General features: G+C 39.6%; 2 protein-coding genes across 4 annotated transcripts in view; one reads left to right on the top strand and one right to left on the bottom strand.

Annotated features, from left to right (window-relative positions):
- Positions 1–349: 349 nt before the first annotated feature.
- Positions 350–27,972, bottom strand: CRYZ (crystallin zeta). 2 transcript variants are annotated; one of them, XM_003260203.4, is made up of 9 exons: positions 27,544–27,721; positions 19,582–19,705; positions 17,994–18,146; positions 14,070–14,233; positions 9,446–9,497; positions 4,966–5,115; positions 1,974–2,075; positions 1,774–1,869; positions 354–1,330 (listed from the first exon to the last, which is right to left on the bottom strand). In XM_003260203.4, the coding sequence occupies exons 2-9, from the start codon at positions 19,690–19,692 to the stop codon at positions 1,169–1,171; spliced, it is 990 nt and encodes a 329-aa protein (XP_003260251.1). In that variant the 5' UTR covers positions 19,693–19,705; positions 27,544–27,721; the 3' UTR covers positions 354–1,168. The 2 variants fall into 2 exon arrangements, with proteins under 2 accessions (XP_003260252.1, XP_003260251.1); XM_003260204.4 differs by lacking the exon at positions 1,974–2,075 and having other exon boundaries at positions 350–1,330; positions 27,544–27,972.
- TYW3 (tRNA-yW synthesizing protein 3 homolog) overlaps positions 27,707–27,982 on the top strand; it is a 31,565-nt gene continuing 31,289 nt past the window's right edge. Inside the window, exon 1 of one of the 2 annotated variants that reach the window (XM_012500543.2) lies at positions 27,707–27,982. In XM_012500543.2, coding sequence (XP_012355997.2) covers positions 27,809–27,982 — 174 coding nt within the window. In that variant the 5' untranslated portion in view covers positions 27,707–27,808. The other variant, XM_012500544.2, reaches the window with a different exon arrangement.

Here is a 27,982-nt window from a genome sequence, read left to right as displayed (position 1 = left end):
AAACCAATGATATCCTTCAAAACTATAGAAATTAGCAGTGTTTTCTGTTTATTACTGAAGCAGGATTCCACATTCAAGCCAGAAATTGTCATTCAACAGAAAAAATCAGGTCAAAACAATCAACCACATAATGCAGCAAGACAAAAGGATGTGCTCATGTGAAGAAAAACAAAAACAATAAATAACCAAACTTTTATTTCCTTGAATATAATATTGATGGCAAGACTGCTAAGAGGTCATCCCTGTATTTAGTTTAGATAAAGGCTTCCAGCATAGAACACTGTTAAGAAGTAACTGTCAGGAGCTATGCAGAAGTGATGAGAGGCAAATACTATAAAAACTAGAAAAGCAGGTTTCAATTTTCTATAGACTTTATTACACATTATTATGTTATGAGACAAATGCAGATAATTCTTAATTTATCAAATTTGTGAGCTTAATCATTTCAACAAAAATATTTGACCCTCACCAGACAAACAGATAACTCTAAATGTACTCTGAAAATCTAATCAATTGAGAAGTATTACCTATTTGGAGACTATGTATTGTATCAAAGACAAAGCTTCTATTCTCACAGAACATCTGGGGTCATTGGCAGCCAACCAATAATGAAGTAAATATTCTAATATTTGGGAAAATACTGAGAAAACTAATAAATTGTCCTGGACATTATTTATTCTTGCCTTTACAAAAGACTTACACATCCAAATGAGATGAGTTTAGAATAGAGGTTTTTAGTCCCGAAAATGTTCAAAGTCCAATACAGTCATGGCTAATCAGAGACTAGAGAACCTTTATAAAGGTAAGTAGGCTTGAAAACCCTTGGAAACTGTGCAGTCTTATTTTGAACTAGCACGTTTTAATCAAAGGTATGGAATTAATCAAGTATCAATTAAGAATTACTGGAATGCACCCTCATGCCAAATGATGACTAACATGCTATTTCCTACTATGATGACTCCTTGATTTGAGACAGATGGCATAAAAAAATACTGCTAGCTATACAATGAATTTTACTCTTCTGCCTCTGCTCTCTAAAGAAAAATCCCATTTTTTCACATAAGAAGCTCATGGAATCGAATGTTAATTAAAGAAAAGATAGGGTAAGTACAACTGGGGGAAAGACAGTACCTCTAATCACATAGGAAATCCATGAAAGAATTAATCATCATAAGAGAAGAATCATTTTTCCAGTAGCCCCACTGCCATGAATGATATTTTCATGAGCCTCGGCCACCTTCTCCAATGGATATTGAGAACCTATTACAGGTTTCAACCAGCCAATTTCCATTCCAGCTTGAATGGCTGCTGCATATTGCTGAAATTCCTCCTAGGAAAAGGAAAAACAAATTTCTTTTTGTAGTGAACCATATGATTTAATTTTCAGAAGCATTAAAAATACTTCAGAATCTAAGTGTTATACCATGAAGAGTCTCTTACAAATGTGTGACTTTTGTCAACTTCTCCGGAACTACAGAAAAAGTAGTTCTCTACAGGGTAACCATAAGTCCTATCTGCCTGAGACAGTGTTAGTGTACAAAATACTTATTGTCCTGAAATAATTACTAGTATCATCACATTTCTATCTCAAAAGGTATGCTTACTTGGATATAAATTATATTGTCACCCTAGTTGTCCTTCTGGTGACTAATCCTGACCAACTCCTCTAGTCATATAACTAAGTTTAACATCTACTCAAACTTTCAGTTTGCCTGAGTAGGCAAACTGTACCAATGTTTAAGTTACCAAAATCAGAAGTACTTCTTTTCCTACCTTGGTTGAGGAAAAGCAACTAACTCCAATTATACTCGACTCCTTTGCCATGGTGTCCCGTGGGTTTATTTCAATAGTACCTCTGTTGCCAACAACCTAATATGAAAAATAGCAAGTCTACAGTTAAAGATTATTGTAAAATAGTGTTAAATTGTGGTAAAACATTAAAGTGGTAAAAAAAAAAGAAAAGGAATACTTACTATCACTCGTCCTCCACGTGACAGAAGATTCAAGTCTTTACTAAGATTTACATTAGCTAACATTTCAATAATTACATCAATTCCTTTCTCACCAACATATTTCTATATAATAAAAGAGAAATGTAGAGTAAGATAGCAAGTGAAAAACTGTAAAATAGCTACCATCTGTATAAGATATTATAGAAATACGTTTCAAATGATATATAAATGCTACGTCTTTGAGACTAATAATGTGATATTTTAAACAATCTAATTATATAATTATGACGTAATTCCAAGGTACCAGCCAGAACATCTAAACTGATAAAGATTTGTACTAAATACATTGCCGTAGTGAAATAAAATTTGTGGGGGAATTTTCAGGTGCTAGACTCAACTTGAGCATAAAAGACTTTTCCTTAGCTGAAAATTTTCTATCTTTAAAATAAACTTTCATAAAGAAACAACAACTCAAAAGCCCCAAATCCCCAGGGGGCTCCCATTTTTATTAATAAACAAAAAGCAAAAGAAAATATCATTAGCTGTTTGGTTTTGCATGATTTTTGTTGTTTTAGTGCATTTGGTTTTGTTCTAAATGGTTTACAATCTGTTTGACGCACTAATTCTTTTGGGCTCTTGCATGTTGGATGCTGGGTCTTACAAAAAGCTACACACATCTACATTATATTCATTTTATTTTAACACACACACACCAATGAATCCCTGTGCCAGGGATTGCACTAGGTACCAGGAATACAAAGACAAACATAGGGAGCTCAAAACAAACTAGTGAGAAAGACGGGAAATATTACAGTCATAGCTATAATGTAATGGGCTAAGTAACACATTAGCAGAAATAAATCACAGAATACAGAGAAAAAAGGTTAAGGTTTGATTGCCTGCCCTGGTCAGATAAAGTTCCACAGAGACGATGAACTGGGCCCTGAGGGATTAATAGGAGTTTCCCAAGCCCAAAGAAAAGAAGATGAGTAAGAGGAAGCTAGACCTGAGGCTGAGTCAGTCTGGACCAAAGAAACAGAAAAGCAAAGATGGAGGGGACTGAGAACACAAGGACTGAAATACAAGCGGAACTGAAGAACGTAATCAGGTAAGGGGAGTGGTAGGGAGAGGAAGAGGTAGGAGAGAGGAGACTGTAAGTTGGGACACATAGTGAAAATACAGTGAACGCCATGTTAAAAGACTTGGATTGTGTGGTTGTTGTTGTTTTGTTTTGTTTTTTTCTTACAGGTGTTTATTACTGCATGTGCAAGTGCAGTAGGGAACAGAGACAAAACAAAACTCTCCTCATAAAGCTTCCATTTTAGTTATTTCTGGAGATCTTTTTTAAGAGGGAGATGACAGCACAGATAAAAGGTGATATTAGCTCAGTTATGAATAACAGTCAAGGCTGGAGAAACTGAGGCCTAAACTAAGCTATGGTGGTGAGAATAGAGATAAGGAAATACATTTGAAAGGCATATCAGAGATGAAACTGATAAAATGAGGTAACCAACTTCCTGGGTGGGAGGGAGAATGATAATTAAAAGACAGGAAAAATAAATAAAATGAGGATTTCTGTCTTGGGCAACCAGATGAGTAGCAATGTCTAGCGGGTTGATGGCATCAAGGAAGTGAACTCAGGCCAAAGACAGTTTTGGAAATCAACAGCTTATGGGTAGTAAAGGAGCCACAAGAGTATATGAGACTGATCAGCATGAAAGTCTAGCACCAGGGAAGATGAGAGACCAAGCGAAAACAACCTAAGGAATATGAATATTAAATAATATGAAGAGGAGGGAGATTGAAAGTGAAGTCAGGAAAGTAACAAGAGAACCTGTTTCAAAGAAATGTGGTCAGGATCATATGCTCCTGAAAAATCAAACAAGATGAGGACTGAAAGAAGACCAGCAGACTGTTAAATAGGAGCTTCTCAGTGACCTCTGAGCAGCAGTATAAATACTTGGGCTATAAGGAAAACTGCAGTGAGAAGTGGTGGAAGGTAAGGAAGTAAAAGCAATAAATATTAGTTTTTCAAGAAGTTCTGTGGGAAAGAGGAGGAGAGAAAGGGAGGTGAGATAAAGGTTAAGAGAATGTTTTTGAGAAAGGGAGAGACTTAAGCAGGAGTCAGTGGAAGCTCCCAAGACCTCATGGTCTTAAAATTAGATTATTGCTAAACAAAAACCATACTCTTAAAATAATGGGCCATTTTTCATCTTTGTGAATATTCTTCGATAATGGTATCAGCAGTGAGTGCTAGATCTTAGGTTCCCCAGACGTATAATAAAGGAGTGCTTTTGCTCGGCTTTTTGGCAAGATGATTGCCAAAAAGGTAATAAACTCTCACTCCTATTTTTTCCTTCATTTGCAATGATCTAGTTTACACAGTACTCAATATTTGGGAAATTCTAATCTCCCTAACATGAGGAAGTGGTTGAGGATTAGCAAAGCAATAAGTGTTTAGCAAATTGCTACTACAATACAAGCGAAGAACTTCAGAATCTGCTTGAATTCTGTTAAATGCAGCAACTAACTAAATGCCACCTCACCATTTCGGATGCAGTAGTGATTATTCCTCCAAAGCATCCAGCTAACAAATGAACTTTATTCCCTGGGCCACACAGATCCAGTTTGTAATTTACGGATATCTCACCTTCCATGGAGAATTCACATCAGTAGAAATTATATTAAGAATACCTCACAGCTGCAAATACAGAGCTGCAGCTTTACTTAAAATGTTATTTGCATTAAGAAATCAATTTTTCTAGCCATAAGATTCTAGAGAAGCTATATTCTATTTAATACACATAAACAATACAAAAATCATAGTGAAGGTTTAAAACTTAGACATCTGTTTTTTAAATAAAGTTTTAAAACACGCATAAAAATTCATCTAGGCACCGAAAAAAGGAAGCAAACAGCTTTAAAGGAGTAGTTGGTTAAAAACGTATTAAAAAAACCACGCAAGTCTCCAAGGAACAAAGTTTGACATTTGTAAAACAGTGGACATTTTTACCTTAATTTTATCAATATAATTCACTTCTCTGTGATTGAACACTTCATGGGCTCCATTTTGCAAAACAATCTTTTGTCCTTCCTCAGTACCAGCAGTGCCCAAAACCTTTAAGCCATAAGCTCTAGCCATTTGGCATGCTGCTAATCCAACCTGAAAAACAAATATAACCCAAGAGTTATATATTCTCTACATTCCTGTAAACACTTAAATACATACAATGAACTTAAGATTCCTATAGGACCCACCCTAACTTTAAGGAACTTAAGAGTGTAAATGAAGAAATAAGAAAAACAGCTAATTGGGCATTTAAAATATTCCAGGAACCATACTAAATAATTTCTACGTATTGTTTTATTTTATCCTCACAATGACCCTATAAAGTAGATACTACTATTGTCCCTATTCTACAGATAAGAAAGTTGAAGCTTCAAATTATAAGTAATTTGGCCAAGTCATATGCAGAGATGGAAACAGGAGCTAGACCAGTCTGACTGCAGAACTTGAGTTTTTAACCACTGCATCAAGATGTTTGCAGGGTTTAAAGATGATCAGAACTTGCTCTCTGACTTCTCTGCACATACGAAATTCTAAATAACAAATGTAAGGCCTCTACCATTTAAGTAGAAGAGACAGGTATATGGGTAAATTAACTAATTCATCCATATGGTGAATGTTCATGAAGTGTTTATGATGTGCTAGACATGGTACTTAATGTAAGAAATAAACTCACATTCTAAGGGTGGAGGAAGATAACAGTCATATGAATGAATAAAATAAATATAGGAAATAAAAGTGCTAAGAAAAAAATAAGACTGGCTGTTGGGTTAAAGAGATAGGAATAGGGGTTATTTAGGTCATCAGGAAGGGCCACTCTGAAAAAATGAGACCTGAAAAAAAGTGAGGAACAAGCCACGAGAACATCCGGTCAGCCACGTGGAGGATGCCGTGGGCATGGTGAATGGCCATGGCTAACCTGGCGAGGTGGGAATGCAGTTGGGGTCAAAGAACAGAAAGAGGGGCAGTGTGGCTCAGGGAGGGGCATGTGTGAAAGGGTCAAAGGCGAGGCCAGAAAGGCCGAGTCACACAGGATCTGAGGGGTGAAGGTAGAGGCTTCTGAGCATATTAAAAACTATGCAGAACCACTGGAGAGCTTAAGCCAGGAAATGATCTGCTTGACTCAGGCTTTAAAAACGTCGCTCCAATTACATGTGAGGCACAAAGAAGGTGGCGAGGAAAATGGGAGGAGGAAGATCAGTTTGCAGCTGTTAGAACAGTCTAGATAAGATATGAAGCTGGCTTGAACAAAGGTGGTGGCACTGGAAAAAATAAATTCAGATATAGTTTAAAGGTAAGCTAATGGGACTTTCTCACAGATTGAATGCGGGAGATGAGGAAAAGAGAAAAATATAGGATGTCTCCTATGTCTTTGGCCAGATTAACTGGATAGAGTAACTGAGAAGACTGGAGAGCACTAAGTGTGTGAAAATCTCCAGATTTCACTTTGCCAAGTGTGGTGGTGCATGCCTATACTCCCAGCTCTGTGGGAGGCTGAGGCGGGAAGATCACTTGGGCCCAAGAGTTTGAGGAGTTTGAGATGGCAATGATCGTGCCACCGCACTCCAGCCTGGGCAACGGAGCAAGACCCTGTCTCTAAAATTAAAAGAATCACTTGGAGCATGCTGAGCTGCACAGTGCTCATCTACTTACAGGCAAAGATGTGCAGCAATCCACTGAATATGAGTATGGACTCAAAAGAGTTCAACTGGAGATACATATTAGAGATTCAATATCTTACAGATGGTATTTAAAGCCAAAGGATTAGGTGGAACGTGGTGGCTCATGTCTGTAATCCCAGTACTTCGGGAGGCTGAGGCGGGTGGATCACCTGGGGTCACGAATTCGAGACCAGCCTGGGCAACCTGGCAAAATCCCAGCCTCCCAAAGTGTTGGGATTGTAAGAAATCACCAGAATACCAGATAAATGTGCTTAGTATAAAAGAGAAATCAAAGTAATTTAAGAATATAGACAAAAGAGCAATTATTTAAATAACAATACTAGGAAATATGTCTGATTAGATGACAAATGATGGTACAAATAAGTGTCACATACATTTAGAGCAGAGTTTCCCAAACTTGGCACTATTGACATTTTGGGCCAGATAATTATTTGCTGTGGGAGACTATCCCATGTATTGAAGGATATCTACCCTCTAGATGCCAGAACCCCTTCCCCAAGTTGTGACAACCAAATATGTCTTCAGACATTGCCAAATGTCCCAGAGCGGAAGGAGAAATGATGCAGAATCACCCGCTACTCGTAACCAGTGATTTACAGGGAGGACCAGGTTGGGCAAGAAAATAATTAAGATGAAAAATAATGATAGAAACAGATTAAAGTTGTAACAGACTTCCAGGCCTGAAATGGACCTTAAAGATTGTATGGCACATGGGAATAACGAGGCTGGACTCAGCCAGGTTATGAGAGGAATTTGATTTAAGTGAAACAAACAAATACATGGAACCCACTGTCTGACGGAGGAAAGAGATATCCAATTAGATAAAACACAATCCACTATGGGGTGGGCACAATTGATTTTCTATTTTAATTTTCAAATCTAAATAAAAGACCTCTAATAAAACCACACTTTAAAAAGCTAACGTAACTACATCTCCTTATGTTCTAACTGCTTTAAAAGGGCATTCAATAGCTCTTTTAAAAAGGCACTGTTTATTCTATTCTTATTGACAATTATACCAGCAATACTCCTTTGACAGATTATGCACCATTATGTGTCAACTATTTTTCTTCTACTTATTTTGCTAACACTAAAATAGGGCACTCCCTACCAACGTATCTGGGTAATAGCTGTGTTCATAAATTCCATACCATTTTAAAAACACAACATAATCCCAAAGGAATTTGAATTAAATGAGGACAGAAAGTACAAACAGAAGTAAGGCAAAACCCAGTACTGTTTCCCTCTCATAGGACAGGGAGGATCAGAAGCGCTTCACACACCAGGTCACCAGCCTATCCCTGCCAGCCGAGGATTTAAACTCAGCCAGCTCAGAGAACAGTGTGGATTTTACCTTAAAAAAAAAAAAAAAATCATGGTGAAGCAACTGGTCTTTTTACAAGAGGGTAAAGGGAATGTAAAGAGATTTTCTTTAAACTCTTCTCTCCCCTTCCTACTTAAATCTTTCCCTTCTGCACAGAGCACGAAGTTTGCTCTCTGAAAGCCAGGGTAATTTAAATAAATGTATGTATTTGACAGACCCTTTAGTTATTTAAGGTTAAATTTAATTTAACCCAAAAATAGCCTCTTCAGTGAAGTTAAACAATGGGAGTTTTGGACAAGGTATATCTGTCATATTTTCTCAAGCCCCATAAAGACAATCCTGGTGTTTTTTAATAAATTGTTTGATCCGGTGAAATCCTTTAGAATTGATCTATTTGAAGTGCAGGAAGCTAGGTGTGAAACCTCATGATTCATCTACCTAAAGAAACAGAGAGACAAAAAGGACTGAAATTACCTGGGCACTTTCAAAGGTAAATTCACATTTTCAGGATACCACTCATTATTCAGGGGACAATGTGCCATTTAATAGGTTACTTCTTTCAATCCACCTTCCAGAATACACAGTGCTCTGAAACGGTTAACAGCCTCCTCAAAGTAAGCATCTAGCCCCCCAGGCCTTTTATTTTTAAAATGCAAAATCTTATCTCCAAAATTTCCAAAGCATCCACTGATAGAGTTCATGTGGATTTCTTGTTAAATTCTAACTGCAGAGCTCTAACTTTTCCCTCTAAGCCCCTGACAGGCAGATTGGCAGCTAGTTTCTCGAAGAGGTTTCTGACAGCCCTGCGTTGGGTGATTTCACTGAAGGGCTTATTTTAAGTTCTGAGTCCTCCTCCCCCATTCCCCCACATTAGCATTTTCAGCCATGGGTTGTGGTGTTAAGGACAGGGCTGTATACGTGCACTCCATGGATGTCATCAAAACGCAGCAGGGAAGCAGCGGAAGGGAGATAGAAAGAGCTAAGAATTCACAGTGTGGCTTTACCATGCTGTCTGGGGCAATATAGGTAAGCTTTAATGAGCCTTACTTTCCTTATCTAAGGGAATATGGAATTAATATCAACCTTAAAGAACTGTTTAAAATTCTAAATAAATATTTGTATAACAGATGCTACTTGAAGGTAAAAACAAGGCCACTTTATCTTAGTCCACACCCAATACCGGTGGAAAATCTAACATATTTTTGAAGGAGTGCTCTGTGGAGTTTATTAACCAAGAAATGCTAAACTAATGACAAAACATCACCTTCGGAAGACCAAAATCAAAAGTTTTACTACATAAACAAAAAACGCACCTTTGACTATATTTATAAATCTGACTTTTAAAAATGACCAAAGGAACTATACTGTGAAACCCATAAACCCAAGCTTGTTTCAAAATACATTAAAAAAAAATACTTACTCCTCCACTCGCCCCATGAACCAGAACACTTTCTCCAGCTTTCACACGGGCACTGCAACAGAAAGTGTAAGTTACATCACCTTATTTTTTGAAGCTAATTAATCTCGGGTGTTTTCATCATCTTAAGGAATTTCTACCCTTAGTCTGGCTAACACTTACACAAAGAGCAAATGCAACCTGACATACAGCCCCAAATATTCCCTAAGCTCCACAGAATAAACAAAGCCTTCAATTCATTTATTCCTTGAACAAATATTTATTGGGAGTCTTCATGTCCCAGGCACTATGCTACTGGACACTGGGATTACTATGTGGTGCTACTTCTGAGTGGCTACAGTCCTTGTGGGTCATGAAGTGAAACTGCTGAGCCTGGAGGATCTGGAATCTCTCATTCCCATATATCCCCACAGAAAGGGCCTCAAAGCAGGTTTATTATATAGCTAGGTCTTTATTCTGTGGTCTAGAGTAATGTCCAAGTAAACACAGTAGCTTTTTTTTTTTTTGCCCAAGGAAAGAAAGTAATTTTTCTTCTCCATGTCTCTGAACATCAGGTTGCACCAGCCTTGTACTCTCATTTCAGGGAGCAATGCTGAGTCATCAAAGGTCAAAGAGCAGGAAATGCAATAAATCCTAACACAAAGATTCCCATGTCAACCCCTAAAATGTCCAGATTCTCTGGTGAAAAGGCATTTTTTTTTTTAAATTCTGGTTCACATGACTACTTTTCTAGTATATACTGAAAAGAAGGGACATGCAGCAAGGCATGAGGGGATGCCTCACTATTCCAGATGGACAGTGCCAATGTCACAAGCCAGCAGATGCTGTGAGATCCAGATCTGACTCTCAGGAAGGATCTCTTACTTCCTCGAACAATGTGGGGTAGCCACACTGCAGAGACATTATGGAACATTATGCTCCATCTGGGAAAGAGAACAGTAACCAGAGTCCTGCTCCCAGCTGTGCACCAAGAGCTGAGAAGTAGCAACAATGAGCAATAAGTGAAGCTTTCTCCCACACTCTTGCTTGGAGCTAAAGGGACTGAGGACGATATGTTAAAGTAAAACATAAACATAACGGGATAGGATGACTAGTGTTAAACTATGGGATATGAAATACCTCCCAACGAAATTTTTCAAAAATTCTTATAAGATGCCCCTCAAACACTAAAGACACTTTCTCATAAATTCCTGGGCCTGAGGTAAGGGGAGAAAAAGCAGGCAAATCCCCTCCTGAATCCTTGTGCAGAGTCACTGTGACAATTTTATGTGTCAACTTGACTGGGCCAAGGAAGCCGATATTTGTTCCAACATTACTCTGGATGTTTCTGTAAGTGTTTTTTTGTTTTGTTTTGTTTTTTTAATGAGATCAACACTGGAATAGCTGGATTTTGAGTAAAGCAGATGACCCTCTAGAATGTGGGTGGGCCTCATCCAATCAGTTGAAGGCTTTTGTTCTCAAAGACTGACCTCCGAAGAGCAAGAGTAAATTCAGCCAGCAAACTTTCTATGGACTTAAACCGCACCTCTTCCTTGTGCCTCCAGTCTGCTGGCCCACCGCAACAGATTTTAGACACACCAGTCCTCCACAATTTAATGGGTCAACTCTTTAAAATCAATCAATCTGTGTGCGTGTGTGTGTGTGTGTGTGTGTGCGTGTGTACAGAGTGACTGATTCTTAAGGAATTTATATAGAGATAAATGATAGATTAGATCAAATAGATAGATGATTGACTGATTGACAGACAAACAGACAGACACACATCCTGTTGTTTGTTTCTCTGGAGAACCCTGACTAATACAGTCATCTTCCCTGGTGCTCATAGCACTCAGCCTGGCCTTCCATGCTGCTGTCCCTTACCATCTTCTAGTCACTGAAGACTAAGACCTGGCACATAGGCTTTCTCTCCCACCCCAAATCCAGCTCCAATCAAGGAGATTCTGCATTACCCAGAAAGAAAATCAAGCACCACAGTTCCTGAATTTTCCTCCACTTATAGCCACTCTCTCCCAGGGCTTAACTACCAGCAACCATTCTCCCTGAGAAATATCAGACGCCAATAACCAATATTATGACAGTAATCTATCCTAATTCTGAAAACCCATATTCTCTCAAAATCTGTCTTCAACTTTGCAGATATTACTGACTCTCGATAGCTCCATTTCTGCCCACTTGCTGCTCCAGGCCTTCCTTCCGTCCCTGCTCAGCCTGGACTCCATAGATTGCCCAGCCTCCTCTCCCTGCAGCCCCCATGCTCTCATTTCTTTTGCCCCATTCAATTTTGCCACCAACATTCCAGCCCTGGATTAATGTTCAAATCTACTTCCTTGATACTCTATCCAAATGGCTATTATAGAAAAAAAATCACATGACCATGCATTTTGGTGCCACTTCAGCTCTGATTCTTAAAATACCACTTTTTGCCTCCTACTTGTGAAAAGTGAGGCAATCACATACAAGTACCTTCAACACTCCACCTCCCTACCCATAAATGTTTCCATAACTATATCATCTTTACGCCTTCTAGGTTTTACGGATGAGCTGTCCGTTCCATACTGGAAGCCAATCTCTCTACCTATGTCCTAAGTCCTTTCCATCTTGCCTTATGCAGATATTGTTCCATCTGTAAATATGTTCAAGTCTTGTCTATCCTTAAAAAAAAAAAATCCCTTTTTTTCCACACACTCTCCTCAAGTAACCTACCCTCTCTTCCTTGCCTCCCCTATTTTTAAAAGAATAATTTCCATTCAAGGAATTGATTTCATCTTCCTTCCTCAATCCACTCAATCAAGCTCTTCCCACCATTCTATTGAAAAGGAACTGACTAATGTCACCAATGACCTCTTAATTGCTGGGCCCAACTGTTATTTTTTTCTGAACAGACCTCTGTTGCATCTGACAGCTGGCCTCCCTCCTTAGTAGCAGTATCAATTGCCACGCCTAAGGCTGCCAGCAGTGATTGCGCACTTACCCCGTGCCAGCCCTGTACTAAGAACTTTATACAGATTACCTCCAAGTAATTCTTACCACACCCTAGCAGGTAGGTGCTGTCATTATCTATGTTTCTCAAATCAGTAAACTGACCCTGAGATGTTTAAGTAACTTAACCAAGGTCACACAACTAGCACTATGAGAAGACACTGACCCAGGCCGTTCTGTCTTCAAAGCCCATGCATTCACTGGACGCTTAAGGAATACCATGACCTCTAGATTCTGCCAGTCATGGAATCCTTTCGGTCTCTTACGACTCTATCCTTTTTCTCTGACTACATTCTTAAATGGTGATGTTCACGAGGGCTCTATTCTCACTCCAGTGTTCTCACTCCCTGAGGAATTTCAACCACTTTTCACCTTGTCAATTCTTACCTACATGCTACTATCCCCAAATTTGTATCTCCAGTCTTCAAGCTTCCGCCTTTTTTATCCAATAGGCTACTGAACTTCTCCATTAGGATGTGTCTATCAGAATTTCAAATCAAAACTGAATGCAGCTTCCCTTTGAAACTTTTTCCTTCTTTTCTTTGTCACAGTTAAACATGACCCAAGCTAGAAAGCTAGACTACACTTAAGTTCTTCCTCATTCTCTACCTGAAATCACCAAATATCCCTGATTTTACCCCCACTAAATAGTTATTCTTTCCTCTCTACTTACTTCTTCTACCAGAACCCTTGTTCTGGCCCATAAGGATTTTGTCTAGTGGAGACTCCTATAAGACACTCTTATCTCTCTCTCCATTCCTATCCTCAAATCCATCCTACACACAGCAGATAAGCGATCTCAATAAAACATAAATATGACAATAACAGTCTCCTGAATAAAGCATTTCATTACTTCCAATCCTTTACAGAGCAATGGATGAGCTCTATAATCTGTCTTTTACAACCTGAATTCTATCTATTTGACGACAGCTAACATTTATTGAGAGATTACTCTGTTCCAACTTTATTCTTCGCTACTCTTTCTCTTGAAATCTCCTCTCTAACAAAATCAGTTTCTATAGCTGTTCCCACACACCATATTGTTCTTCCCCATATTATTCCCATTGTCTAGAATGTCCTCTCTCCTTCTAGTTACTCTTCCTGAGGTGAATTCCCTCTGATGCTTTTCAAATACTTAGTAGATGGAATTAAACTATAGATTCTCAGGCACCAGCTATGGAAACTGACCAGAGGGTCTGGAGTAGGGCCCAATAGTGTACTACTAAATTGTTGCCTAGATGATTCTAACGGATAACAAGATTTTTGAACCATGGCTTTAAAATAATCTAAGTCTTACACCTTGCCAGGAAGCCCTACCTCATCACCACAGGCATATGCCTTCTGAGTCTATATATCCCTATGCACATCTCTACCACTGTACTTTCCACATTATATATAAATATGATCACTCTTATGTCATTTCCCTTACTAGACTATGAGCATCTTGAAGACAGTGTTTGCTCTTCCTTGTATCCCCAGTGATTAGCACAATTCCCCAAATTCACAGTTTCCATTATATAAATGTTTAATGGTAAGTAACTGGTAACCAAATATGATGAACAGATGGATGGACAGACAGCTAGAAGGCAGGCAGTTAACACTGCCCTCTTTTGGCATTGGCCATAAAATTGACAGAGTGTGTTATTACCTGTGGATCAGAGCTCGATAAGCAGTAAAATATGGGATACCGATGGCAGCTCCTTGTTTAAAGTCCAGTTTTTCAGGTAGTTTGTAAACAGTGTCGTCTGCTGCAAGAGCGTACTCTGCATAGCCCCCAGAGATTGTGCTGCTAGTGAAAACTCTGTCACCTTTCTACAGGAAGAGACAAATGAATAAATACAGGAGGACTAAACATATTACGTCAAAATAGGTATAATCCTTTATAACAAGAAATAAGTGAGTACTTATATATTGTCCTCTATAGGGTCTCATATAAATAATTGTTTTTTTTTTTTTTTTTTTTTTTTTTTTTGAGACAGAGTCTTGCTCTGTCACCCAGGCTGGAATGCAATGGCATGATCTCAGCTCATTGCAACCTCCGCCTCCCGGGTTCAAGCAATGCTCCTGCCTCAGCCTCCTGAGTAGCTAGGATTACAGGCACGCACCACCATGCCCGGCTAATTTTTGTATTTTTAGTAGAGACGGGGTTTCACCATGTTGGTCAGGCTACTCTTGAACTCCTGACCTTGTGATCCGCCCACCTTGGCCTCCCAAAGTGCTGGGATTACAGGTGTGAGCCACCGTGCCCAGCCATAAATCATTTTAAAATACTGAACATTTAAAAATATTTATTAATGGGAACCAATGGGAAGAAAATCTAAGGAAAACAGAAAAAATATAAGGAAGGATGAACTTCCTTGAATGGCATCATGATGATGTTGATGGCTCAGTCCATGAAGAGCTTGCTATGCCAGGCACTGCATTAAGTGTCTCTGGAGTGTTATCTAATTTCATCTTCACAACAGCCAGTGAGATGGGCATGTATTGTCTCTACTTTAGAGCAATCCCCACTACACAGATGAGGAAACTGAGGAACAAAGAAGTTCAATAATTTCCTCAGATCAAGCAGCTAGTAAATAGCAGTCAATATAAACTGTTATTTTTGCCCAAAATGCTAGGGAGAAGAAACAAATAAAATAGGAAGTTTCTTCTGCACACCAAACACCTACTCTAAATCCCGTCCATGAGTTTCCTCACCCCTGCATTGCCATGATTTCTCATGCAAACACCCAAAGGCAGAAAACCATACTAGGACCCTGAGAGCAGGATGACCCAGGACAGCCTTCTTCTTGTCACGGCACCAGAAACACGGCAAAGTCTCAACAAATGTCTGTTGGACCTCACTATTAAAAAGTAGATGCAGGACTCAGGGTGAAGTAATGCCCTAGCCAGGCATTATTGGTCCAGTATGTAATTTGCACATTAGGGAAAATTAGACTACCCACCATAACCACCTACCTTAACTCCTCCTTCTTAGAAAAAAGTAAATATTCCTTAGAATAGGCAAATTATTAAGGTAATGATTGCTCAGTATACTTTAATTGAAATCTGAAAATGTAGAAATGCTATCTGATAGGATAAAAACAAAAAAGATTCAAAAGCCATCCAAGAGTCAAAGACAAGTACCACCACTTAATATGGCTGCCTAGAAATGTCAAATATGATAAAGATTAATCCTGTTTTTACAGCTAAAAAACCTGTTGAATTGATTTCAATATAATTCAAACATTTACTGCGAATATACTACATAGAAAGCATTATTTCAGGTTATGTGAGGGACATCAATACCACTGTCCCTAACCTCAAGCATCCTAGACTCTGGGAGGAGAGAAAAGCAAAGGATAGAAATAATTATAAAAAGCAAGGCAAACATGATGAGCCACTGAGGATAGGTACAAGAAAAAGAAAGAAATTACTTCTAAGTAGAGGAAATTAGGAATAGCTTCATTGAGAAGCTAACAATTGAGGTAAGTCTTGAAGAATAGGAAAAGATGTTGAAAACTAGAATGGGGAAGAGTCATTACGCGTGAAGGAAACAAAGTTGGCCAAATGATAGGGACAGGAATAAATGCCAAGAAATTAGCAGCATTTATTACCAATGAGTAAGCAGACTAATGTGTGGTATGTAACTGTTTCAGGAGATAAAATGAAAAGAAATTGAAGCTAAAGTGTAAAATCCTTTGAATCCATGTTTATAAGTTTCAATTTAATTCTGTCAATTAGAAGAACCAATATGAACACAAACACAGAGATGAGAGAGCATGGGATGTGCAGGAAGGACAAACAATTCACTACTGAAGAATAAACTACACTGTGAGGAGTGGGAGGTAAGACTGGAAAGATACATGGGAAAGAGCATGAAACAGTCTTATTTCATAACAATAAGGAATTTTAAGAGTCTCCCTGAAGTCTACAAGACATGGATGCAAGAATGAAAACAGAGATGTAAAACAATCAGAATTAAATTCTATAAAATGATTCATTCTAGAGTAAGGATGAATTCCAGGGAAAAAAGAAAGTTAAGTGTCTATTATAGAAATCCAGGTCAGGGGTACAGTTAAGCAGGTAAGATAGCCTGAACTAAACCCCTGGCAGTGGAAATGGAAAGGAGAGAGAAAACAGTTCTAGTAAGGGAAAGCGAGGAGTAATCCTCAAATCCCAGAAGTCACCAAGACAGTCACACAAGAGAGGCCCTATCTGCAGTAAGAAAAGATAAGCTAGTTTTAGACACATTTTGGAAGAGATTTCTGGAGGTTGACCATGTGAGTCTAGTGTCTCCAACAGAACTCTCTGTAATGAAATGTTCATATCTGCACTGTCCAGCAGGGTAGCCACTGGACACGGGAGACTATTAAGCATTTGAAATGTTGCTAGAGTGACTCAGGGACTGAATTTTCAATATGAATTTAAGTTGAATTTTAAATTGCCACATGTGGCTAGTGGCTACTCTTTTGGATAGCACAGATCCAGAGCTTAGCAGAAAATTCTGTGCTAAAGATGTAACACGTGATAATGGCAACAAAAAGAGTGTATGAGATTATGAAAAAGGTAAAGAATACAGAAAGCAGAGGTCTAAATAGAGACTGAGAGCCCCAGGCAACACCAAGATTTAAGGAATATCCAGAGAAAAAGACGCCTGAAAACGGAGGCCCAGAAAGGAGGGGGAGAGAACAGAAGAAAATGATGTCACAGAAGCTGCAGAAAAAGTTTTTTTAAAGAAAAAGTTAAGTGGCTAAGAGTGTCAAATGCCACAGAGAAGTCAAGAAAGATAATGACATAAAAGGGCCCATTAACTCCAGCAATACAGAGGCCATTAGTGACATTAGCAAGAATCCTTTCAGTGGAGTGATGGGGGCAGAAGCCAGGTTGCCACAGGCTAAGGAGTGGAAAGCTGTATGAATTTGCCAGTCTTCCTGTACAGGGGCACAGTAATCTTCTCTGTCTCAACCTAATTTTGGTAAGGTGCTGCCAAAGTTGAGCAGGTCAAGGAATTATGAGGAAAGATGCTAGGACATGAGCTTACTACGAATGTCTTTTGGCATATATGTGTGTGTGTGTGTGTGTGTGTGTATATATGTGTATATATATATCCTGAGCATAACATTTTCACTGAGTCAGAGCTCCAAAACTGTATAGTGACCTTGCATTTTTTCATGTTTTACTTATTTTCAAAAGAATTAACTTTCTCTTTATCTTATAAAGCAAAATTTATAAAAGAAATTAAAAATTGTTAGCTTGTGTATCATCAAGAGTAAGGAAATAGTCTAACTTCCTTGTGTGTTTTCTTTCCTTACATATTTCTATTAAATCAAAAAAATCACAGTTGATTCTGTGAGGACACGAAGATACAGAAATTACCCAGCACCTATTCACCACAATGTAGTAAACAAATATGGCCTCTGGATAAAATCTAATTTTTTAATTTCTTTTTTGACTAGAGGAGTTCCCCCAAGTGGCAGAAATTGTGTAATGGGGCCTTTTAAAGCCTTAAATAAGATGCGGTTGAAAGCTATGTTCAAATATTTTCATGAAATAAATTAAGCCAAAATAGAAATAATTAAAAATGCAATACCTTGAAAGCAGACGCATTATCTCCAACAGCTTCTATCACCCCAGCCACATCTGAGCCAGGAGTATAGGGTAAGAGTGGTTTTCTACTGTAAGTACCAGAGCGAATGTATGTCTCCACAGGGTTGACACCACATGCATGGACCTTGATTAGAACCTGCAATGACAATGTATTTTAGTTCACAGAAAGAATTTAGGCGTTCATTTAACTTTATGCTAGGACTGTGCTGATTATGGGAGCTATGAAAATGGGAGAAAAAAGCTTTTGCTTTTTTAAGTGCTTGCCTTCAACAAGCTCACATTCCAGTTTTACATGAATAAGTATGACAGAATGGCTTCTGTACCGTATTAAAAACATTTTGGGGAAATACTGAAAGAAATATTTAAGTGGATATGTGGTAGAGACCTCTGCGTGTTCATCAAACCCGCTTTCTCCTTTTCCTGGGTACACAGAAAGAGTGGTGCTTCTTCGCCTCCCTCATGGTTATGAGTAGCCAAGTAACTGAGTTCTAGCCAATGGAATGTTAGCAAAAGTGACAGTAGACACTTGCAGACCTGACGCATTAAAACTTCCTAGCTAAGCCACATCGTGCTTTTCTTCTTCCACGGAGACCCTGGAAGACAGGGGTTGGGTGGCAGAGCCACATGAAAGAAGAAGCTGAGTCCCTAAGTCACTGTTGGAGAACAGCTACCCACCCACATTTGAGAACTTCTAAATTTAGTGTATAAGAAATAATTATCCGTGGCTGACTATTGCAATTTTTAGGTTACAGCAATTGTAGGCGCTAATTTTACCTTAATTAACACAGAATGATTACCTCTGGTATAAAAGTAAGGGAAGGCTTTATAAAGGAAGTGGTATTTAGTTACGGTTTAAAAGATAAGTAGAAATTCTTTAGGAATGAGAAAAAGGATAGGTCGGGTAAAAAAAAATAGCATGTGCAAAGACAGAGGAATGAAAGGAAGTCTTAAGGAAACTGGACAAAATCTGATGTTGTTACAGCACTGTATGTCTACATGGAGAGGAAGTGATGAGAAATAAATTTGTAAAGATAGGTTATAGCCAAACTGTAAAAACTCTCATAGGCTTGCTAAGAAAATTAGACTTGGGAGCCATGGAGGGTGCAGTAATAAAAATACATAATTTAAAATCAAAAGTGTATTGTTAAAGTCATTGGAGATGATTAAACTATACACTTAAATTCTCATGAATCACAAATGAAAAAGCATGAATGCAAAAGAAAATTGTTTTCCCAGCATGCAAAAAAATAAAAATCATGAATGCTTGTAATAAAATAAGTTATTCAAAACTCCTTATGTGTCCATTCAGAAAAATCCAATTATTGCACTACATAGATCATTCCCTACATCAAAAATTTTCTTATAACCAGAGGTTATTCTTTTCATACATCTACTTCACAAATTATCAGGTTTATGTTAACTTTATCAATGTCCATATGTATACGTAGTGTAAATTGCATCCTAATTCAATATCTTTAAAAATAATTGTGAGTCTGCTTCTTTTGAATACTATGTGCAAGAGACTCACACTCAGTATAATTATAGCCTCAATAAAGTAATTTTATTTCTACCTGATGGCCTTTTGGAATCGGTACTGCAATATCTGATTGCAATTTCAGGACTTCTGGTCCACCAAATTCAAAAACTCTAACAGCTCTCATCAACTTCTGTCTGGTCGCCATGGTGATCTAGATACTAAAGAAGAAAAAAATTAATGTATTGTCACATTGTATCACCATGTTTTCCCCCCCCCTGGAGGGAGCAGATCAAACAATTTTTTCAAATAACAATTTAAATCATGAGCTTACCACTGATCTCATTTCATGTTTAAGGACCTTTCATCTTACAAATCCCTCAGCTATAAAGCAGAATACTTCATGCTACTTCCTGTAGGGATTCAGTGCCTTCAACAAAGGAATCAAACATGCAAACAAAAACATCTGGATAGACATAGCATGATACCATATTTAGGTTTTCTTGCTTGAGTTGCAATACCTTAGAAATTTTATGAGTTGAGTTTTATTAACATTAGGTAAACTGACCTCCTTTTGTTAGATTATGAAACATTCGAAACATTTACCTGACACCCAGTGTATTGGTTCATTTTCATACTGCTATGAAGAAATACTGGTGACTGGATAATTTATAAAGGAAACAGGTTTAATGGACTCGCAGTTCCACATGGCTAGGGAGGTCTCACAATCATGGTGGAGGGCAAAGGAGAAGCAATGGCATGTCTTACATGGTGGCAAACAAGAGAGCTTGTGCAGGGGAATTCCCTTTTATAAAACCATCAGACCTTGTGAGACTTATTCACTATTACTAGAACAGCATGGGAACTCCCTTCCCCCATGACTCAATTACCTCCCACCAGGTCCCTCCCATGACACATGGCAATTATAGGAGCTACAATTCAAGATGAGATTTGGGTGGGGACATAGCCAAATCATATCATTCCACCCCAGGACCCTCACAAATCTCACGTCCTCACATTTCAAAACCAATCATGCCTTCCCAACAGTCTCCCAAAATCTTAACTCATTTCAGCATAAACTCAAAAGTTCACAGTCCAAAGTCTCATTGGAGACAAGGCAACTCTCTTCTGCCTATCGGCCTGTAAAATCAAAAGCAAGTTAGTTACTTCCTAGATACAATGGAGGTACAGGAAATGGGTAAACACAGCCATTCCAAATGGGAGAAATTGGCCAAAACAAAGGGGCTACAGGTCCCATGCAAGTCCAAAATCCAGCGGGGCAGTCAAATCTTAAAGCTCCAAAATGAACTCTTTTGACTCCATGTCTCACATCCAGGTCACTCTGATAAAAGAGGTGGGTTCCCATGGTCTTGGGCAGCTCTGCCCCTGTGGCTTTGCAGGGTAAGCCTCCCTGCTGGGTGCTTTCATGGGCTGGCATTGAGTGTCTGCAGCCTTTCCAGGCACACAGTGTAAGCTATCAGTGGATCTACCATTCTGGTGTCTGCAGGACAGTGGCCCTCTTCTCAAAGCTCCACCAGGCAGTGCCCCAGTAGGGACTCTGTGTGGGGGCTCCCAGCCCACATTTCCCTTCCGCACTGCCCTAGCAGAGGTAGGTTCTCCATGAGGGCTCTGTCCCTGCAGCACACCTCTGCCTGGACATTCAGGAATTTCCATACAACCTCTGAAATCTAGGTGGAAGTTCCCAAACCTCAATTCTTGACTCTTGTGCACTGGCAGGCCCAACACAACATGAATGCCTCAGAGGCTTGGGGCTTGCACCTCTGAAGAAATGGCCTGATCTGTATGTTGGCACCTTTAAGCCATGGCTGGGATGCAGAGCACCAAGTCCCTAGGCTGCACACAGCATGGAGGCCCTGGGCCCAGCCCAGGAAACCATTTTTTAACTCCTAGGCCTCTGGGCCTGTGATGAGAGAGACTGCCGCAAAGGTCTCTGACATGCCCTGGAGACATTTGCCCCATTCCATTATCTTGATGATTAACATTTGGCTCCTCCTTACTTAGGCAAGTTTCTGCAGCTGGCTTGAATTTCTCAGAAAATGGGTTTTTCTTTTCTATTGCATCTTCAGGCTGCAAATTTTCTGAAATTTTATGCTCTGCTTTCTTTTTAAACATAAGTTCCAATTCCAAACCATATCTTTGTGAATACATAAAACTGAATGATTTTAATAATGCACAAGTCACCTCTTGAATGCTTTACTGCTTAGAGATTTCTTCTGCCAGATACCCTAAATCATCTTAGGTTCAGTGCTCCACTGATGTCTAGGGCAGGGGCAAAATGCCACCAGTCTCTTTGCTAAAACACAACAAAAGTCACCTTTGCTCCAGTTCCCAACAGGTTCCTCATTTCCATCTGAGACCACCTCAGCCTGGACTTTATTGTTCATATCACTATCAGCATTTTGGTCAAAGCCAATCAGCAAATCTCTAGGAAGTTCCAAACTTTTCCAAATCTTCCTGTCTTCTGAGCCCTCCAAACTGTTCCAACTGTTACCCAGTTCCAAAGTCGCTTCCACATTTTCAGGTATCTTTACAGCAGTACCCCACTCTAATGGTACCTATTTACCGTATTAGTTCATTTTCATACCACTATGAAGAAACACCTGAGACTGGGTACAATTTATAAAGGAAAGAGGTTTAATGGATCACAGTTTCATGTGGCTGGGGAGACCTCACAATCATGGCAGAAGGCAAAGGAGAAGCAAAGGCACAACTTACATGGTGGCAGACAAGAGAGTGTGTGCAGAGGAACTCCCCTTTATAAAACCATCAGATCTCCAACACCATCCTGGCTAACACAGTGAAACCCATCTCTACTAAAAATACAAAAAAAAAAAAAAAATTAGCTGGGCGTGGTGGCAGGAGCCTGTAGTCCTAGCTACTCGGGAGGCTGAGGCAGGAGAATGGCATCAACCCGGGAGGTGGAGCTTGCAGTGAGCCGAGATCACGCCACTACACTCCAGCCACTACACGCTAGCCTGGGCAACAGAGCGAGACTGTCTCAAAAAAACAAAAAAAAAAATCAAAACAAAACAAAAAAAACCATCAGATCTCATGAAACTTACTATCATGGGAACAGCATGCAAAAGCAATGACCTGCCCCATGATTGAATTCCTCCCCCAGGTCCCTCCCATGACACATGGGAATTATGGGAGCTACAACTGAAGATGAGATTTGGGTGGGGACAGAGCCAAATGATATTACCCAGTTTTAACAAATCTTAACATTTAGAAAACCTAAACTATTATAGATATAATTGAAGCCAAACTTGCTTCTGGCCCACCCTTTCAAGAGGTGACTATAACCATAAATTCAGTACTCATCATTCTCAAGCATTTAATACCACTTCTACATGAGTATGTAATATTAAACAATATGTGTTATTGTTTTGCATGTTTTCAAAACATGCATGTTTATTTATACAGTTTACGGAATATAAAAATCTCAAAAACTTAGTGCTGAAAGTAAAAAGCAAATTCGGATTTGAAAAAGAATTCTACAATTTGCTGTTTCCTTTGAGCATTAAGTTTTTGAGATTTATCAATGTCAAAACACTTGGCTTTATGTAGTTCATTCATTTTAACGAAAGGGGAAAAACATCAAAAACTAAAAACAGTGCGCCATCTTTTATAAATTACAAGGGCACAGCTAACCTTTCTGTCCTATCACTGTTAATATCAAATGAAATGAAAACTCAGAGTTCAAATAACCTATAAAAAGGCAAAGAACATTTGTACAGAAAGTTATATAATCTTAGAAAAATTTTTGTACCTGTAAAGATGTAATGAAAGGTTTTGACTATATCCCCATAATTTTATCTGTGGGTTATGATAATTTCTTGAAATCAACCAAATAGTGTTAGATTCTGCCATCACCTAAAACATCTGCCTCAACCACAAGAAGTTTAAACATTAAGAAGAGCTACAGAAACCAGGACCTGAAATGAAAGAATTCAGACTTTCACTGTATCAGAACTCCACACAGGACTACTCAGAACAGAGCCCATACTGGCTATAAAACGTCATTCCACATTTCCACATACAGCAGTTGGGGCAAGGGGTGAAATCAGAAGTATTTTGGTAGTGTTATTGATGGAAAGTTCTTGATATAATTAATCAAAAGTTTGTGCCATTTTAAAACCCTTAAAAGGATTTAACACAATGTCAAGCACAAAGGAGAAAGTGACATTTCCAAAGGTTGTTTAGCAATGACATATCCTGAAGGGTGGTCCTCGGGAAAAAAAGGAGGAAGAAGCAGGCAAACGGCATAAAGACTGCACTTTAGAACAGCTTGGCAGTCTCTGGTGGGGAGATGATCTGTCAGAGGGCAGGGCTGGGAAAAAACAGCCCAGTCCTACTCAGCAATCTCACCACTCTACTTCCATTCAGGTCTTCACTCTAGCTGAGAATTCCTTAGACAAGAAAGTGAAAGTATCAAGAAAATAAAAAAGAAAAAGGTAGCCCAAATGAGAATTTTCCATGGTGGATATAAGAACATAGAGGTTGTTTTTGTTTTGTTTTGTTTTTTTTCAACATGATGTTATGGAAAGAGCAGGTTTTGGAATATGCAGCTCGAGGTGTGAGTCCCAGCTCTATCATGTAGGAGCCACATGGCCTTGGGCAAGGCAGTCAACCTCTTGATGCTGTTTCCTCATTTGAAATCTGGGATCTCACTCAGAGTTACATGCTAGAGACATGGCAAGCACCAAGCACAGAACTTACCAAACACATGATCTTGTATACAGTAGGCATCATTATTGTTTTCCCTTATATTCTTCTTTTCAATTTCTTAATCATAAGGATTGCCTGAGCCCAGGAGATAGAGGCCAGCCTGGGCAACATGGCGAAATGCCATCTCTACAAAAAAAAAAAAAAGAAAAAAAATTAGCCAGGTGTGGTGGCAAGCACCAGTGGTCCCAGCTACTCAGGAGGCTGAGGTGGGAGGATCGCTTGAGCCCAGGAGATCAAGGCTGCAGTGAGCCATGATCGCGCCACTGCACCACTCCAGCCTGGGTGACAGAGCGAGACCCTGTCTCAAAAAAACAAACAAACAAAAAAAAACAAAAAAAAAAGCAGACTAGAGAAGTCATTAAAATGTTATGAAAAAAATATACTCTATAGTTCTATAATCATCTTTAATTTAATATAACGATATTTACAGGACTCTGGTTATCAAAACAAGCTCTTATTCTCAAAAGAATTCGGTCTAGAAGATGATTTAAACAAAACATTAATACCAAACATTGGTTGTTATGCAATGTGTATTTTTCTGAACCTTAACTGTACATGAAGCAGTGTGTTAAACTCAGAGAACACAAAGAGCAAGAAGAAAATGCCCCACCCTGCTCCTAGCTTCTGTAAGCTGGGTGCTCTCTCTCTCACACCTAGACACACAGCCTATGAGATGCTTGCTCTTTTTCCATTTTCGATATCTACCTACTTCCTACATATTTCTTTCACTCACATCTCACGATTACCATAAAAAAACTGTTGTAATAATAAAAGTGAAATTACTCTGAAATAGGATCTGTATCTTTGCCCCCACACATTTTGCCATTGGCTAAGTTGGGAGAAAGGAATAAAGGAAGATGATTCATCCTACTGGATTTGGAAGACTCATCTGCTTTGCCTAGTACTATCTGACCACATTATCCTATTGGGCTTGAAAGTGATGGGGCATGGCCTGACCACACTATCTCCTACTTTGCTTCTGCTGATCTTATTTCCCACTGAGCCTTTAGCATTCTGATTGATCAGGCTCCAACCTGCACTCATTGCCTTTGAACTCACCTATCCACAGGATCATCATATGCTTCATAATGATGAAGCCTGTCAAAGGAGATTATACAAAGAATAAAATAACGTGGCGCACTGATAGCAAATAGGATAATACTTAAAATCCTGTAATACTGGATTTCTTCTAAAAAACATAAGTCTTTCACCTCCATTGACATAACTGTTTTCACAACAGGTAGAGAAGTTATTTAAACTATTATTTTATACAGAAGTGAAAATAAAATCTCCATCCATTTTATGGATGAGAAAACATCGCAAGAGGTTAAGAGACTTGGTCAGGGTCACACAGAAGCAAAGCTAGAACCCAAGTCCTATAATTAAATGGTGTTAGCTGATTCTTTTCTTTACCATCCTTTTCATCTCACCCTTTGAGATGCTGGCATGTAAGACCCTTTACTTCACAGAAATAAACTTTACAATAGTGATAGTGAGACAGATTGAGCTAGAAAATGTGAAATCAAACTAACCTGCAGGAAGAATCACATATTTTATGACTAAGGCATCTGCTTAGAGTTTGAAATTTCTCAAATGCCCACTAAGTCAGGGAATGCAGCAGAAATACAAAGGACATGATTCTATTTTTAAAAATGTATTAAAAAAATTACTCCCTAGCATCGGATCCTTGTGGACAGGACAGGCCTTTCCATTGCTTGTGTTTTTTAATTAAACTATACTTCAAACAGGCCTTCCTGTTTATCAAATGTAAACTTTAAAAAATTAAAGTCCCTTGGTCTGATTTTTGGTTTTATTTTACCTCTGAAAGGTTGCCAATATGCCTCACAAATCTAGGAAATAGGAAATCTAAAATCTTCCAACAGTGATCTTTTTCCTGGCTATGCTCATATCCATTTGATTTCAATGAAAATTAAAGGAATTGGGAAAATGTTAGGAGTATATTTTAACATGGGACGAACAGATCAATTCACAAAGCCAGAGCAAAGGAACATTATGAGACAAGAGCAAAAGTAAAATTAAATAAGAATTCTGGCAAGAATTTTAAAAACTGAAAACTTAGAAAAAAAATCAATCATTACAAAATGTTCTGCTGCTAATAAACAATGACTCATGTAAGCACATGGTTTATTATTAACCCAGAAATGTAAAAAAGGCAAGAATTACAAGTGGTCAGAGAAAGTCTCTTCCTGGCTGTGGGATCTTAGCAGGTCACTTCTGTTCACTTGAGATAGGACGGGGTATGAAGAGGGGAGGAGTTTAATAATTCCGGACTCCTCCAGGTTCCATGATCCTGTGGAACAGGGCAGTCTGTTCCCTAATGTTGGGGGAGTAGAGCTTGGAGAGATTTGCTGCTGAACTCGCTGCGCTAACCAGACACGTAATCACAGCGGCTTCAGTGGGACTCGCACAGCAATTTCCATTAGCTACGGACAAGCATTCCAAACTTTAGCCTTTAGGTTTAATCATTGACACACCTTCCCTGGTCACTGAGTCTCCTCTAGAAACTCAGTATAAACATCCGACGATGTGTTAACAGGGTGTTTCGTAATTTTCTTTTGAAGATTATTCTAGGTGGTGGGCGTCACAGGGTCAATAAAACTATACATTTCTCTCAAAGTAAGACTGCAATCCTGATGGCAAAGCTGGAGGAAGCTCCGGGAAACCTGTAATTGTGGGAATCCAGGAGAAAAAATCCCCCACAGCTGGGCTGTGGGAAGGGGCCCTACCTAGGAGAAGAAATCAAATCCCCCACAGCTGGGCTGTGGGAAGGGGCCCTACATAGGAGAAGAAATCAAATCCCCTACAGCTGGGCTGTGGGAAGGGGCCCTACCTAGAAGAAATCAAATCCCCTACAGCTGGGCTGTGGGAAGGGGCCCTGGATAGACCGCTGAGCGCTGCTGCAGGAATCCCCAAACCCAGGCAGGCACTGGCTGCAGGGAAAAATCAAGCAGGTTACTGGCTGGGGGTGCAGCGTGGTGCGGGGGGCGGAGGCTGGGCAGGGGTAGTGCCAACGGACGCCTCATGGTGTGGTAGCCTAAACTCAGAGCCTAAACGCAGGACCAGGGCTAAGAGCCCAGGACCAGAAGGCAAAACTCCCTACGTGATTTATGGATGGGAACTTGCAGCCCCTGCAGGGGAATGGCTTCGGTCCGGAGCTCTACGCACTAGTTCTCTGGGAGGACAGAGGGCAGGAAAGGGGTGCAGCCAAAATCAAACTCGGTTCCACTTGGACGAGCAGTGGGGAGATTCGCTGTCTGAACAAGTAAGGAGAGTTTTTAAAACCACTTACCAGAATCTAGAGTGGGAATTAAAATCTGCGTGGGCTTCTTCAGCTTCCACAGAACTAGGACTGCTACACCTTCTTCAACTTCTGCAGGCTCCGCCCAGGCTGTGCGCCTCTCCCCACCCCTAGGCGAAGGCGCTAGAATTTTCCAAACTAAGAACGAAGAGGAAGTTTGGACCTTTTCGGCCACCGCTCGCATCAATATGGCTGCCCCCAGGGAGAGACGGGGCTACCGTGAAGGAGCCGAGCGCAGACCCTGAGTCCCTCACCCATGGATCGCAGCGCGGAGTTCAGAAAATGGAAGGCGCAATGTTTGAGCAAAGCGGACCTCAGCCGGAAGGGCAGTGTGGACGAGGATGTGGTAGAGCTTGTGCAGTTTCTGAACATGCGAGATCAGTTTTTCACCACCAGCTCCTGCGCTGGCCGCATCCTACTCCTCGACGGG

This window comes from Nomascus leucogenys, chromosome 12 (genome assembly GCF_006542625.1).
Source record: "Nomascus leucogenys isolate Asia chromosome 12, Asia_NLE_v1, whole genome shotgun sequence".
NCBI lineage: Eukaryota > Metazoa > Chordata > Mammalia > Primates > Hylobatidae > Nomascus > Nomascus leucogenys.
This window is presented reverse-complemented; position numbering and strand designations above follow the sequence as displayed.

Excerpts from the sequence above, each read along its gene's own strand:
- CRYZ (XM_003260203.4), bottom strand. The coding sequence starts at position 19,692 with ATGGCGACCAGACAGAAGTTGATGAGAGCTGTTAGAGTTTTTGAATTT. Across the intron at positions 18,147-19,581 it reads CGATTCCAAAAGGCCATCAG|GTTCTAATCAAGGTCCATGC; the intron begins GTAGAAATAAAA and ends TTGTCATTGCAG. Across the intron at positions 14,234-17,993 it reads ATAATGCGTCTGCTTTCAAG|AAAGGTGACAGAGTTTTCAC; the intron begins GTATTGCATTTT and ends CTCTTCCTGTAG.